We start from the raw sequence: 14,349 nt of genomic DNA, 5'->3' as shown, positions 1-14,349 counted from the left end.
TAAACTTACCCAGCATTAGGAATTCTGCTTTAGTAACAAAACATGGACTAAGAGATCATCCTTCTTGTGGCCACAAATTGACAGAATTTTGCAGGTATTTTTCATGTGGCCAGATTAACCTTTCAATTTATATGCTAAGCTCCTGAATGACAGAGATTGTGCCTCTACAATGTTTGGCGCAATGCCAGTTAATGATTGACATCCAACAGCTACTTGCCCACTTGAGCATTCCATTCTGCTGATGCTTCTCAAATTCTGGGCCTTAGTTTCCCCATCACTAACAATCTAGCACCACATACGCATTGGATGACATCTCATATCTTTTGGATCTTCTGCTTGCCTCAACTTTTGGGAAGTTCCAAGGATGCAAACTTCCTCAAGAAGTTTGAGACTTCATCTGCTTTGGGGAAGACTGTATATTATTATTATTATTATTAGTCAGTCATGGTGCCTGAACTCTAGGCCTGGGCACTGTCCCTAGGCTCTTCAGCTCAAGGCTATCATGTTCCCACTTGAGCCACAGCACCACTTCTGGCTTTTTCTGTTAATGTGGTGCTGAGGAATCGAACCCAGGGCCTCATACATGCAAGGCAAGCCCTCTAACACTGGACCACCTTCCCCTATCCTATATCTACTATATTATATTCTATTTGCCTGCTATATAGTATCACAGGTGCATGAAATGGACTGTTGGGGAATCTGTGATGGCTAAATAGCCTATATGAACTTCTAATTCCTTCCTCCCTGCAGTCATCAATTTCTATCACTTTCCACTGTCCATTCTCTAAATGGATCAAGAATAATCCAGACTCCCAGATTTGAAGGCCAGAGCTCACATGGTCCAGTAGAGACCTGACTTCAAATTGTCCTGCATGGCAGAGTGTGTAAGTGAATGCCACTTCTGCTAACACCTCACCACTGGGGCCTTTAACCCTGAGAAGGCACAGGCACATCCAGACAGGCTAGACTTGCCTCAGGAGGCCTCCGAATCCTGCTTTTCACAGTCAGCCTTTGGCAAGGTGAGGAGTTTACCAAGAGGACTGTCACTCAGCTCCTGAGTTCTGTGGGACAAATTTCATGCAGAACAGGGAACTTCCTTCCAGCATTCCCAGATGAGGCCATCAAAACATGACATGTATCTTCTTGGAGGGTGCTTAGAGCTGGCCAGTGAACGCCAAGAAGAAAGAGGCAAGGGGTTGGTATGGCTGAATATATTGTTTGGTTTCCAAATAAACTGGCCATACATTATGGATTTACTTTCTTAGATGGCTAAAATCTGTTTCGTTTCCAGCCAGGCAAGAAATAAATACAGTTTTGAAAAATTTCAAGAACTGATTTTTTTTTTTTAGTTTGTTTTGTTTTATTTTGTGCTGGTAATGGGGCTTGGACTCACAACCAGGGGCTGACCGTTAGCTTATATGCTCAAGGCTAGCACTCTATCACTTGAGCCATAGCTCCACTTCTGGTGTGTGTGTGTGTGTGTGTGTGTGTGTGTGTTCCACTTCTGGTGTGTGTGTGTATGTGTGTGTGTGTGTTTGTATGGTTAATTGGAGATAATATCACAGACTTTTCTGCTTAGACTGATTTTGAACCACAATCCTCAGATCTCAGCCTACTGAGTAGCTAGATTATAGGTGTGAGTCATTGGCTCCCAGCCCAACTAGCTTCTTTATCAATTAATTTCTACTACTTCATGTATCTTTAAGAACTGTGACTTCTATCTCAGCCTGTGTGCAGGTGTGGGAGAGTGTGATTGGCTGCCTTACTCACAGGTTTGTTACATCTTGCCAGGTAGACACAGATGGTGAGGGCACAGGAAGCAATGTAGGCTGCACCCTGCAAAGGATGACTTTTGGTAGCTCTCTTCCTGGGCTTAGGAGCTCATCTGGTTAGAGTGTCAAAAACGGATCCTGTAATGGCCAGAGCTGGTACCTCATGCCAGGAAGGACTGTATCAGCCTCTGGGTTATCCAGCACCATCTAGCCAGGCTATGGCCTTCAGTGGTAACTGCAGCTGAGTAGAGGAACTCTGAATATTCTGTTTGAGTTGTAACTTTAAAATGTCTTAAAGGGCTGGGCAGGCAGTTCAGTGGTAGAGCGCTTGCCTTGCATGCTTGAGGCTCTGGATTCGATTCCTCAGCACCACATAAGCAGAAAAAAATAAGCCAGAAGTGGCGCTGTGGCTGAAGTGGTAGAGTGCTAGCCTTGAGCTGAAGAGCTGAGGGACAGCGCCCAGGCCCAGAGTTCAGGTCCCATGACCGGACCCCCAAAAATGTCTTAAAAATGTATTTTTGAAAAGGGAATTGTGGATGATTTGGAATATGGGCTGGAGTCCATATAAACAACTCATGTGGAGAGTCTGTAGCCCAAGAGACAGCAGTGAGTAGCAAAGAAGAAAGCCAAGGGAAGTGCCTGCAAAGTGCTGTGAGCATTTTGAGCCTAGATGGAAAATTCTGATAAAAGAGAGCTTGGGAAAATTGCTGAGCCTTAAACCACTTCACCTGCATCAGCTCTTAAGATCAGAGATTTACATTTTGGGAATCCAATTTCCTTTATTTTCTTCTGTCATAAGTTCTTTTCAAACATGCTGATTGGTGTCGCTGATGAATTTGGAGAAAACTAGGGTAGAAAATTTGCTTCACACATGGACTGGTCTTGATAAAAAAAAAAAGTCAAGGGCACATCCCTGGAACCTAGGATGAATGGAAGCTTGGAGTGAGAAAATTCTCAGATCTGTATACTATGTGTTAAACCTTTTTATAACATAAGAGTCTTGCAGACTCTCCTGCTTGGGCTGGTGTGGAACTGCAATCCTTATTTCCCAGTCCCTCCTGAGTTGCTAGGATTTCAGGTGTAATCCACTGGTGCCTGGCAACCCGAAGCATACTCTTTTGTGTTTATTTTGTACAAATTCTGTAGTTTTCCTTCTTCTTTATGAGAAAGTATAGATTATTACTCTTTTCTATATTTTACAAAGAATGCTATCACCACTGAAGAATATGAGCAATGACAGATGTGGAGAGTCTTCTTACCTAGACCTGAAAGTATAAGCTTCCTTTCTTATCTATCCTTTGAAGAATTCTGGAATATGTGGATAGGTGGCTAGATGTGTTTATTTTTCATAGGATAACTGATAAGACTAGCATTCTGTAGTTCCAAAAAGCAAACACTTCCCTGATGTTAAGAGATGACTGACATCCTAGACACATTACTGCCTTACCAGCGACATTTATGATTAACTAGGTACACCTAGACGTTGCTCATGTGCCCTTTGGACAACTGGTATCCATGCTCTCATGGAATATTCAACCAGGGAGGGTAACTGTCCTTCCTGCATAACCCATATGTCAAAAAGAAAGGATTTGATTGGTTTCCTTCCTCACTGCCAGTTGATATAGCATACCTCTCTTGAGCTGATCTGAAATGAGCTGACATATGTTTGATGATAATGGTGATGATGCTAAAATTTCCCCTTTTATCTCAATTTTCTTCACTTTCCTCTCTGCCTTCACCCTTTGTTCCGCTCCACTCCTAGGACATTTATCCAGAGGAAATTTAGTCTCTTCTTGAGATAGTTCTTTTGAACCCCTTCCCAGCTCAATTTGTGCTTCTAAGCTTTTCATGTTTTTTTTCTTCCAATCTGACAGATAGTTTTAATTTCCAGCAGAAACCATCACCTTCATTAGGACAAAGTGGATGGCCAAGCAAATATGACTGAGATGGATGGTGCAATTGGCGCCAACCCTTCCCTCACCCTGTTAGCCACCAGAAAAAGAAGTTTCTCTGATTCCAGCTAGCTCCCCAGTTCCCTGCCTGTTCTTACCCCAAAGGACCAGGAACTGGTACTAGCCTCATGGTACCCACCATTTCTCTCTAAGCTATAGTTAGCTGCTTAAAGGCTTTGGGAGGGGAATAATCTGTTATCATAGTTGCATTAACCAGTTTTTGTTACCACAATAAAATACTTGAGGCAGTTAATTTCATAAAGAAAAGAGATGTATTTAGCTTACAGTTCTGGAGTGTCAAGAGTATAGTGCCTGCATTAGTTCAGTTCTGGTGTGTGTTTCACTGTGGATAGTAGTGAATGGGAGCAGGTTGTTACATCCCAAGTCAGGGGCTGAAAGAGAGGAAATGGCCAGGTGTGCTCCTTTTATAACAACTCTCTTTAAAAAATTAGTAACATTATTATAAAGGCGATGTACAGAGGGGTTACAGTTACACAAGTCAGGTGAAGAGTTCATTTCTTTTTGGAAAATGTCACTCTTCTCTCATTCTCTCCCAAGTAAAACAACCCTTTTGTGAGAACTAACAAGGGGACTCATGAGAAATTTCTTCTGACAGCAAACTTTCAATGGCTCAAAGACTCCCAATAGAACTTAACTCTTAGAGGTCCCATCTCTTCCCAGTATTTCCTTCCTGGGGATTCTGTCTCCAATCAAATGACTCTTGAGGATGATACAAATAAAATTATATCTAAGCCATAGCTCCAGTCATTCCTTCAAATAGATTCCAATATGGCTTGACAGACTTAGGACTCAGTGTGTGTGAATGAGTCATATGTGTGTGAATGTACATGTGAATAAATGTTCTGGTGTGTGTGTGTGTGTGTGTGTGTGTGTGTTGGAGATGGAGGCATGCTTTTTGCCATGAATAAGCTTCATAGTTTCTGCTCATATCATAATCACAAGAAAGGCATATTCACCTAGAAAGAGACCCTGAAGCAATGGCTCGCGGACATATGTCTCCAGAGTGATGCATTTGGGTGTGTTTGTGTGAATGGAGTGGGTATCCAAGTAGATTACTCAAGTGTTCTCTGGTTCTCCAGGTTATATTCAGATGCTAAAAATTTACAAGTGTATTTGTTACGCTGCTGGTCCGGTGAGGATGGAAGTAGTCTCAGTTTTTCACCTTCTTACAGCAATAAACTAATAAGGGTCACCTTCAAGTTTCAGTGAAGGCTGTTCTATCATTCAAGACCACTTTCTACACAAGGTGCACGCAAGTGTTTGCATGTGTGCATGTGCAAACGTATGAGTCTACGCAGGGCAAGTTTTCTTCTTATTCAGTTGGGAACCAGAGCTTGGTAGCTGATGGGTGCTTTGAGAGGATGAAATTCCTGCGGTCTCCTTCCTTGGCCAATGGCCCATCCTAGGGTGTTAGGTGTGTGGCCCTCACCATTGCTTTCACTGCTTGAAAGAACAAAATCTTCACTACAGCCTCGAAATAGAGGCGATTGTAGATGTTTCCATGACACTCATTTATTCCTTTTGCAAATACAAATGTATTGGGGGAAGGGATGAGAAAAGACTAGGGGCAGGAGACCCGGCAATAGGAAGTCCTCCCAATTTTCTTATCCATGTTTCTCTGCAGGAATAGAAAACCCCTCGTCCCCTTTCACGGGGTCTTTTCCATCCCAAGCTGCTCCCCAAATCCATCTTGACTTCATGCTTTTGAGATGGGACTCCCTGTAAGGCAGAGAGTGGAGGAATCACATGTAGGAGGAAGCAGTACTAATTTAGGGTAAGGGAAATTTAACCTCCCCCCCACAAAACTTTTATCCCCACAAGTTGGGGTTTAGTAATGATAAGCGGTGATGAGCAGTGATGACCGACACTGGGGGTGGCAGTGTGTGTGCACGCGTGTGTTCCGGAGAGGTCTGTGACACACTGCAGCTGAGCCAATGACTCATCCTAAATCTTAGTGACTTTTAGAGGTCATTTTAGTCATTCCTGGGTCTTCAGGCTGGCTGGAACTTAACTTAATATCACGTTTGGTGGAGGTGGTGTGTTGCTTTGGAGGAAGAGTGTCTGTGTGAGCAAGGGACTGGGGGTGGGGGAGGCTGTGCGTGACCTCTTTGAAAAGATCTCCAGCAAAGGACGTTCCCTACCTTTCCCAGGCTGCACGCTCGTGGGTTTCCCCCATCACACTGAATCAGCATGGTTCTCCCGGGAACTGCTTTTTTGCTGGATGGAAACCGGATGTTGGATTCCCTGAGTGGGCGGGGGCTCCATCCCTTCAGATCTGTCAGGGGTAATTGAGACTCCTAGGGACCCATCAGTCAGTCGGAGAATCTACCATTTATTTCACCAGAAACTTGCCATAAAGCCTAAGCAGAGAATAGAACAGAGCAAAGACGCTACAACGCCTTCTCCCAGGCAATGCGCATGATTCTGCGGCTCTGTTCTCACCGCACTTCAACGCACCTTGAAATGGGCTCGCCTCCTTCGCGCCCACGACGGGCAGAGAGTTGAGCCAATCAGTCTTCAGACTGGTGGGAGGCGTCCAATAGGCAAACTGAGGGGGAGGGCTTAGAGGTCCGGCCCGGCTAGGCTTCACCGTGGACCTGGCTGCGTTCTGCCGAGGCTAGTAGTGCAGGTGCCGCTGCGCCGGGGCCGGGGAGGCTGCGCGCGGAGCCAAGCGGAGCCAGGGAGGGATGGAGAGCGGGCCGCCCGGGCTGCAGGAGCACCGGCAAGGGGCGTAGGCGGGCGAGAGGCGGGCGCTCGGGCACGAGAAGTGTGCGGGTGCAGGAGCACTTTGCGATAGGATGAGGCACTTGGCTGGCGCGCGGTAGTACTATGATTTGGTATGTGGCCACTTTGATAGCAAGTGTGATCAGCACCCGAGGTCTTGCGGCTCAAGGTGAGTTGAAGTGCAGCGTCCCTCCTCTGCCCCTCCTGGCCGGCTCTGTCAGCTCGTGGCTCCGGGGCTCCGGATCTCTGGCCACTCCCCCCTCCCCCCGGCTCGGTGCCGCTCCTTCCCGCTGGCGAGGCTCGGGCTCGGGCCAGGCGCGCCTCCCGGCACTGACCAGAGAGGGCCCGAGGGCTGATGGCCGGAGGAGCGGAGCCCGGCGGGAAAAGGCCGGTGCCCATGGGTCTGGCTGCCTGGCGCTCGCTTTGGAATCGAGGTCGACTTGGTCCACTTTGGGCCCCGTGGTTCTGCTGACACCGGGTGGTGGTGGTGGCGGGGGTGGGGGTGGGGGGGGAGTCGTGCTTCTCCCTAACTCTGGCTGCCAGGGAGTTTGCGGGTCTTCGGGCAGGCTGCAGCACGTTCCAGCGCCGCGCACCGCTCCGCGGTGGAGCCCTCCCCGGGAGGTGCGACCCGAGCCTTGGGACCTTCCGCGCCCACCTCCTCGGCACAGGGTTCTATTGGCCCCGCAGGTGCCCCTCCTGCCTCCCGTCTCGGCAGCTGGAGGCCGGGTCCCCCTCGCAGGTGAGAGAATTAAGAAAGCCGGTTTCGAGGAGTGTCATCTTTGGTCAGCCCGCGCCCGTTTTAGCCGCACCTGGGTCCCCGGGCCTGGCAAAAGTTCCCGGGGAGCGGGCCGCGGGCTGGCCACGCGCCGCCCTCCCCCGCGGCCAGGCAGAGCTGCCCGGGGGCGAGGGCAGCGGGGGAGGGGTCCCCGCGGTTGGAGTCTCGGAGCCGAGGGGGGATTTTTCTTCTTCTTTCTCTTTCCGATTTCTCCTGATTGAGCTCGAGAAGAGCAAGAGGGAAGCCGCGCGTCGGGGGATGCGTGCGTGAGCGCGCGGGCTTTTGCTTTGGAGACGGGCAGAGCGACTTGCAAGCCTCTGGGTGGCACCCGGGCTCTGGCTCTCCGCGGAGCCTGGAGGCTGCCAGGACTCTGAGCTCATGGTTCTCAGAGCGCAGACACGACCCGGCTGTGGGCAAGTTCACCGAGCCGGGAGGAGATGGCGGCGGGAGAGAGAACCAGCTCGGGGATGGGGGGGGGGGGGGCGAAGGATTGCGGAGGCGGGGGGAGGGGGGAAGCGCGACTCGCCAAGCAGAGCCTCTACTCCTAGCGAGCACCGTGGAGAGGATCTTATCATCACCTGGGCGGGAGGTTCGGTGGGGAGGGGGGGAGTGGTTTGAGAAAGTTTCAGGAATGGAAAATGTCTCCTATGCTCGTTGGGAGGGGGCGACTGAAAACAAGCGCAGAGGGAAAGGGAAAGGGTGGTTTTGCCAAGTGATGTGTTGGGCTGGATGGTTTAAAAACTCTTCCTTTGTCAGGTGGGGAGACAGGCTGGAGTGGCCGCAGAAGCTTGTGGAGGGGGGGGGGGGGTGGAGACGCGGACCAGCTGGCCTCATCCTCATCCTCTCCCCAGTCTCCTCGCCGTCTTGCAAAGCCCGCATCCTCCTCCCCTCCAGGTTTTGGTATGTTCCTGCTATGGGACTGTCACTGAAAGCACAAAGGATGTGCTGGGATCTTTGAATAGAAGAGACATTGAAGGAAGGTTCTGAAATAGAGTCCAAAACCTAAGCAAGGGTGTGGGGTTTGGCCTGTTTTATTTATTTATTTATTTTTGCAAGTTTAAGCACAGCATAAAGGAAAACGGGTTTATAGTGCAGCAACACACGGAATGGCAGGGCAGAAGGAACTTCCCAGCATTGAAGGTTGTTGGGCATGAAGGTGATGTATACCTTCTTCCATAGTGCAGCAAGGTCTTTCCACTCGGAATGGCTAGACGTGCTCTCTTGTCTGAGAGCAGGGGTGACCTTCTTGGTCTTGGGATATGATGTTGGTCTAGGACCTAGATTTAAAATGGCTTGCATTCAAATCCCAATTCTATCACTTGCTAACCCTGTGACCTTGGACAAATTTGCTTAACCTTTCTTGATGTTACTTGCTTCAATGGAAATAAGTTATGAGTATAAGCTTATAGAGGTATTTTTCCCCCTGGGGGTAATAGTGCTATAAATAAAAGAGTAGCTGCCACTCACATAGTATATACTCATGAAATATTGATGTGGTTATTATTTCAGAATTTTTGGGTTCCTGGCTCCCCTCTATTTCCTTTCCCTTGGGTCATTCAGGGCATCAGGAGCTGGGTATGTGCTAGGAGGAAGTTCAGAAGGTTGTCTCTGTCAGGAAATGAGACTCCTTCATAGACTGACCTTGTCTGGGCAGAGCCTCTCATCCTCCTACATCCAGTGATGTGTCTAGGGTATGTGTGCTTCAAAGCTGCTTGAAAGCCCTTTGCAATGTGTTCAAAGCTAAATCCTTGTCAGTGTCTAGAACTTGTGGGAGGGTACAGAACTCAGCCTCTGGCAGGGAAAGGCTACTTGCTGTGTGTGGAGCTGGTATTGGGAACTTGCAAAGCCTAACTTTTCTCTGAGTGGCACAGATAACTTGTGGGGAGACCCCTGAGAAGGAGAGACTTTGAGAGGCACCCTTAGGATTCACTGAAGTAGAGGAGTGAGAGGGGGAAGCTCCCTCAGGCCACAGTGAGTTGGGACTCTGTCAACCTACCTGTGTGAGGTATAGGTAGAGATGGACTGACTCTTCCTTTGACTCAGATCATGTGTCTGGGAGAGGACTAAAGTCAGTAGTCAGGTGGAAAGCATGAGAAGTCAGTCTATTGGTGTCATCTCAGCATCCCAGATGTTTGCCTAGTACGCTGAGGGGTTTCCACATTGTGGGAAGACCCTGGGCTAGACATTGAGTCTGAACATCTCATTGCAGAGTCTTATCCCCAAGGCTGTTTTCCCTCTTGACCACAGATTCTGAATCATCCCTGGTACTAGTGCCCCCAAATAAAGTGGAGTTGTGACTCAAGTCCTGCAGGTGGTTAGATTAGTCCCCTCTACTCTGGCCTTGACCCACCCCTCTCCCATTTGGGAAGGGGGTTTCACCCCATGTCCAGGAAGAATTGAGCAATGGCAGTGATTAGCGGGTAAGTACATGGCTGTGTGTCCCAGCACACACACGATGGTGGTGGGGGTGTGTCTGGCAACAGATACCCTGGGAGAAGCTGAGGAGGTTGTCACATAGGGCATGGCTGAGTCACAGTGGGAAGGATCAGCTTTCAGCTTCTGGCCAATGGCCTGACACATGCCAGTGTCTGGAGATATCATGTCTCAAGTCGTAAGTGGTTTCATGTTTATGGTTCTGACACAGAAAACTAATATCTGGTTACCTGAAGAGCAGGGTCTGTCTCACTGAGCTGCTGAAACCCAGCATCTCTCTGTCCCTCCCTCCTATGCCTCATTCTCTCTTGGTGCCTTCCTTTACTTCTCTGCCCTCTCCCCAGTCAGGCGCCAGCTAGCTTTCAGAGCCTAGCCTGCTTGCTCTATGCTTTCTTCTTTGGCTCTCTCTCAGCTCTGCTCAGTGCTCAACTGTCTATACACAGCTTTCCTGTTTGCTGCACTGAAGATGTGGGGGTGGGAGATGAGCCCCATTGAGGGCTGAGATTTAACCAGTTCTCTATAAGAGCCCCTCCTCCATATCTGGTGACCTCAGCTGGGATGCAAGGTCTCCAGATAGCAGTACCCCCTCCCTCTGGTTCCTAGGATAGATTGTACAGCTTGTGTGAAGAGTAGATCTGAATGATGAAAGAGCTGTGATTGGTGAGAACTTTCTGCTGTCTGGAGGTGATAGGTGTATGTGCACTTTCACATGCATGGGTACGCTTGTGTGTGTATGTGTGTGCTCCTACAGGTAGGTGCACATCTACTCATGTGAAATGGTATATACACATATACATACACATGTGTACACACATGTACAGGCACACGTACTTATATTTTGTATATACTGTGTGCATGTCCATGTGATCTGCATGTATTTTGCCCTATACATGCCCTATACATGCAAGAGTGGATGCCTGTATGTTTGTAAGTATATGCATGGACTGCAGCAGGACAGGGCCAGTTAGGTACAGGCCTGAGGTTAGAGCAACTCCTCTCTGAGTGACTACACCCAGCAGACTCCTTGTCCCTTTGTTTGGAACCTTCATCAAAGCAGCACAGAAGTCTCCAAAGTTGAAGGCTCTAGCCCAGAGGCTGGATTGAAGGATGCCTGAGGTTCTGGAGAGAAAGCTTAGGCAGTAGGAAAGTCTGAGCTTGTGGAGAAGCTGACACTGGGCTATCAATTGCTAAGAGGGATGGGTAGCATCAGTTGACATCAACTGTATCCACTCCAGAATAGAGAAGGAGGGGGAGGGGAGAGGAGACAGAATTATCATCAGTACCCTGCCCCAGGGGCACTGCTCAGGGGCACTGGTGTGGGCCAGTCTGCCGGAGGCAGTTGACCTATTTTTCTTAGGAATCTTCCTGCTTTTCTGTTCTCTCTTGCGTGAATAAGCAGGAAAGTGGAGAGCAGAGATGGGGCCTCTGTGAGGGGTTTGGAGAAAGATTCCACAGGACCAGGGATATGAAGGAAGCTTGATTGCTCTTCTGACAAGAGAGACATTGACAACCCTGCCTTCTGCCCGCCTTCTCCCATTTGTAGTCACCCTTACCTTCCTCCTGGTCACGTGTGTCTACCAGGATGGGGGAGTGAGTGGTATACAACTTGCACACAGGCACACATTGTAACGAGGTGAGTCACTGTCCTCATTCTTGTTGGAGTAGGGAGTGTTGACGGTTTACTGGGAGTAAATATGGAACTTTGATCTCCCACTTAGTTATGGTGGCAATCTGGTCTCTTATCCTCATGGCATGCTCAGCCTCAGTGCCTGTCCCTCTGCCTTCCTGCCAGCCAGCTTTGGGACACGGGATCTGATTGCAGGGGCTTTAGGGGTGTGTGGCTTTGCTTTTCTGCTGAGGAGCCATTAAAGGAACAGAACTGAGATTGAATTACCGACTTCCTTCCTGTCAGGGGCTCCTGGGGAAAGAGCTCTTGGAAATGCTGTGTAGCCAAGCAAATGAAGGTTGCTAATAGCATCGCTGCTGCCTCCTGGCTGCTGGGATAGGGGACCTAGCTAGGAGGGTTAAGGAGCAGAGTCACCCATAGATGAAAGAAGCTGTTCATTCCTATTCTCTCCTTTCTAATCCTTGCTGTTCAGTCTTCCTGGTTGTGCCCATTCTGGGGCTCACCTGGCCTCAAAGACCCTGCAGGCTGGATGGGGAGGGAGGCTGGAAGAGCAGCAGGGACACTGATGGAGAGGCCCTGGCGCAATGTCTTTTATTAATGTGTGTGTGTGTGTGCGTGTGTGTGTGTGTGCGTGTGTGTGTGTGTGTGTGTGCGTGTGTGTGTGCATGTGTGCATGTGTGCGTGTGTGTGTGTGTGTGCGTGTGTGTGTGTGTGCGTGTGTGTGTGCATGTGTGCATGTGTGTGTGTGTGTGTGTGTGTGTGTGTGCGTGTGTGCATGTGCACATGAGTGTTTGTTTCTAGAAAGAGAGAAGGATGCTCAGGGTGGCCTCTGATCTACCTGCCTTTTAAGGAGAACAGGACATCCCCTCCTGTTCTGGACACCGGTCTCCTCTCCACATCGTACTTCTTGGGTGTTTCTCATTGGGCAGGAGGGAGCCATCCTCCGGTGTGTGCCTCCCACTTCGTGAGAGCCCCAAGTCTGCTGGCTTCCTGGAATCTCCGGGAGCTTCCTGGCTTGTTGAGGAGGAGGGATTGGGGGACTATTGGGGGCTGTGTCTTTTTTGGACTCAGCAGGGATTATTTTTAGGCTGGCAGATGGAGGTGGTGGTGGCTGTCGCTGGTATTATTAGACAACAGGCCTGTGGTTTGGGAGTCTGGTGCCCAGAGGAGGAGGAGGAGGAGGAAGAGGAAGAGCAGGAGGAGGAGGAGGAGGAAGAGGCTGCAACAAGGATTTGTACTAATGATTCTTGGAGGCTGATGCTCAGCCACTACTAGACCCAGTCAGGGACTCTAAGATCTTAGGCTGAGTAATGCTCCTGAGCCAACTGGTCCAGCTATCATCTGAAATAGGTTCTTGGAAGTGTTCTTTGATCCTGGGCTGCAGAATCTGAGCTCTCAGGACCTGTGTGGTGTGAAGGTGCGACTGGCTGAATGGGCAAAGAAGGGAAGGGGGCAGAGAGGAGAGGCCTTGGTCCTCTGGGGCTTTGGTGAGGGCAGGAAGTAGGAGAGTTCTGACTTCCCTACCTGTTGCGTGGATAATTGTCCAAATAATACAGCTTTCCTATTGCTTGTCTGCAAAATGGAGACAAAAGTACTTGTGCCAGGGCCATTGCAGGCATTCAATATCCCATTCATGGCACAGAGCTTTATGGAGTAGAGCTCGTCCCAAAATGAGGCTTTCTCTGCCCAAATCCAGTCTTTCCCCTGCTATTTAGATGATTGCCCATTCTCAGGACCCTTTTCTCCCTCAAGTCCGACAAGGTCCAGGTGAGGAGTGCTGGATGTGGGGCTGTGCCAGGCCCCCATGCCTCATGGTTCTGTGCCCAGAGGGGGTCTGCTGGCAGCCCTGGACTCAGCTACCCACTGAGTACCACCTGGCCCAGAGAGCAGATGATTTGTATCCTATGGTTTCCTGGAAAGGTCAGCCAGCCTGCAGGGAGCCACTCCTTCCTCGCTTTCTTGCCAGGATGGCACCCCTTCAGGGGGGTCTAGGCAGACCCTCAAAGGCTCAGGGTGTACTGTTTCCTGCCTTCTTTAGTGCCTCTGGGAACCCCCTACCATTCTCAAGCCAATCAGAAGAAGCCTGGCCCCGTGGTTCCTGTGAAGGGGAAGGGCCTGAGGGTCCCCTGCCTTGCAGGCACTATCCCCAAGCATTCTCCACCCCCTTTCCCTGTTCCAGCTGGCCTTACTTCATGCAGGCTCCCCTCTGTCCTGCTGGTTTTCAGGTGTTCTGAAGGCCTGTGTCTGTGAGTCTCCATGACTCTCTATCCTGTTGTCACTGCCCCCAGCCATCTCTTTGGTTGGACTGGGTCCATCTGTATCTCCGCACTTCCTTGCTTCTGAATTGCTTTCACTGTGGGATTTGGGCTTCGTTCCCCAGTGTTTGAGTTTATCCATGTCTCCTCTATCAAGCCCCTCTTCCCTCTTTCCTGCCAGCCCGAGTACTTTCTCTCTTTTTTCACACTGAGCTTTTCTGGAGAGAGTGTTTATTAGACATGCTTTGGCTCAGAAAGGATCAGGCTGTGGGAGATGGAGTGAGGGAACACACCCTCTGTGTGTGTGTGTGTGTGTGTAGAAGAAGAGAAAGAGCAGATGATAATACATTAGGATCCTGGAAACCAAGAGGACCTGGGATGACTTCTCTCTGTCTACTTTTGGAGACATTGGTCTCGTTTTGTACTGTGTGTCATTTTTGGGATGCACCTGGTCTGTAGATGCTCCTCCCTGATTGGAAGGGTCTCAAGAAGAGATGCTAGCTGAGTGTGTATGTGTGTGTGTGTGTGTGTGTGTGTGTGTGTGTGTGTGTGCGTGTGTGCACTGTTGCTTTGGGGCTGGGCTTTACAATGGGCTTTATGTTTAACCCAGGGACGGGCTGGGACTGGGGCTGGGCTTGGGACTGGGGCTGGGCCTGGGACTGGGGCCGGGGGTGGGGGAGGGAAGGTGTCAAAGAGCTGTCTCATTGCAATGCAGCGAGAATGAGGCAGCACTAGGTGCAAATGAGCAGTGCACAGCCATGTCAAAGCTGACCCACCTTCTAGCATTGCC

The 14,349-nt window shown here is 49.7% G+C and overlaps 1 protein-coding gene across 3 annotated transcripts in view; it reads left to right on the top strand.

Annotated features, from left to right (window-relative positions):
* The first annotated feature begins 6,367 nt into the window (after window positions 1-6,367).
* Window positions 6,368-14,349, top strand: part of Igsf9b (immunoglobulin superfamily member 9B) — a 50,157-nt gene continuing 42,175 nt past the window's right edge. Inside the window, exon 1 of one of the 3 annotated variants that reach the window (XM_042674943.1) lies at window positions 6,368-6,638. In XM_042674943.1, coding sequence (XP_042530877.1) covers window positions 6,575-6,638 — 64 coding nt within the window. In that variant the 5' untranslated portion in view covers window positions 6,368-6,574. The remainder of the gene's footprint in view (window positions 6,639-14,349) is intronic. The other 2 variants (XM_042674941.1, XM_042674942.1) reach the window with 2 other exon arrangements.

Source organism: Dipodomys spectabilis, unplaced genomic scaffold (genome assembly GCF_019054845.1).
Source record: "Dipodomys spectabilis isolate Male_0828 unplaced genomic scaffold, ASM1905484v1 ptg000023l, whole genome shotgun sequence".
In the NCBI taxonomy this organism is placed as follows: Eukaryota; Metazoa; Chordata; class Mammalia; order Rodentia; family Heteromyidae; genus Dipodomys; species Dipodomys spectabilis.
The sequence above is the reverse complement of the archived record's forward strand: the minus strand, read 5'-3'. Positions and strand labels throughout refer to the sequence as shown.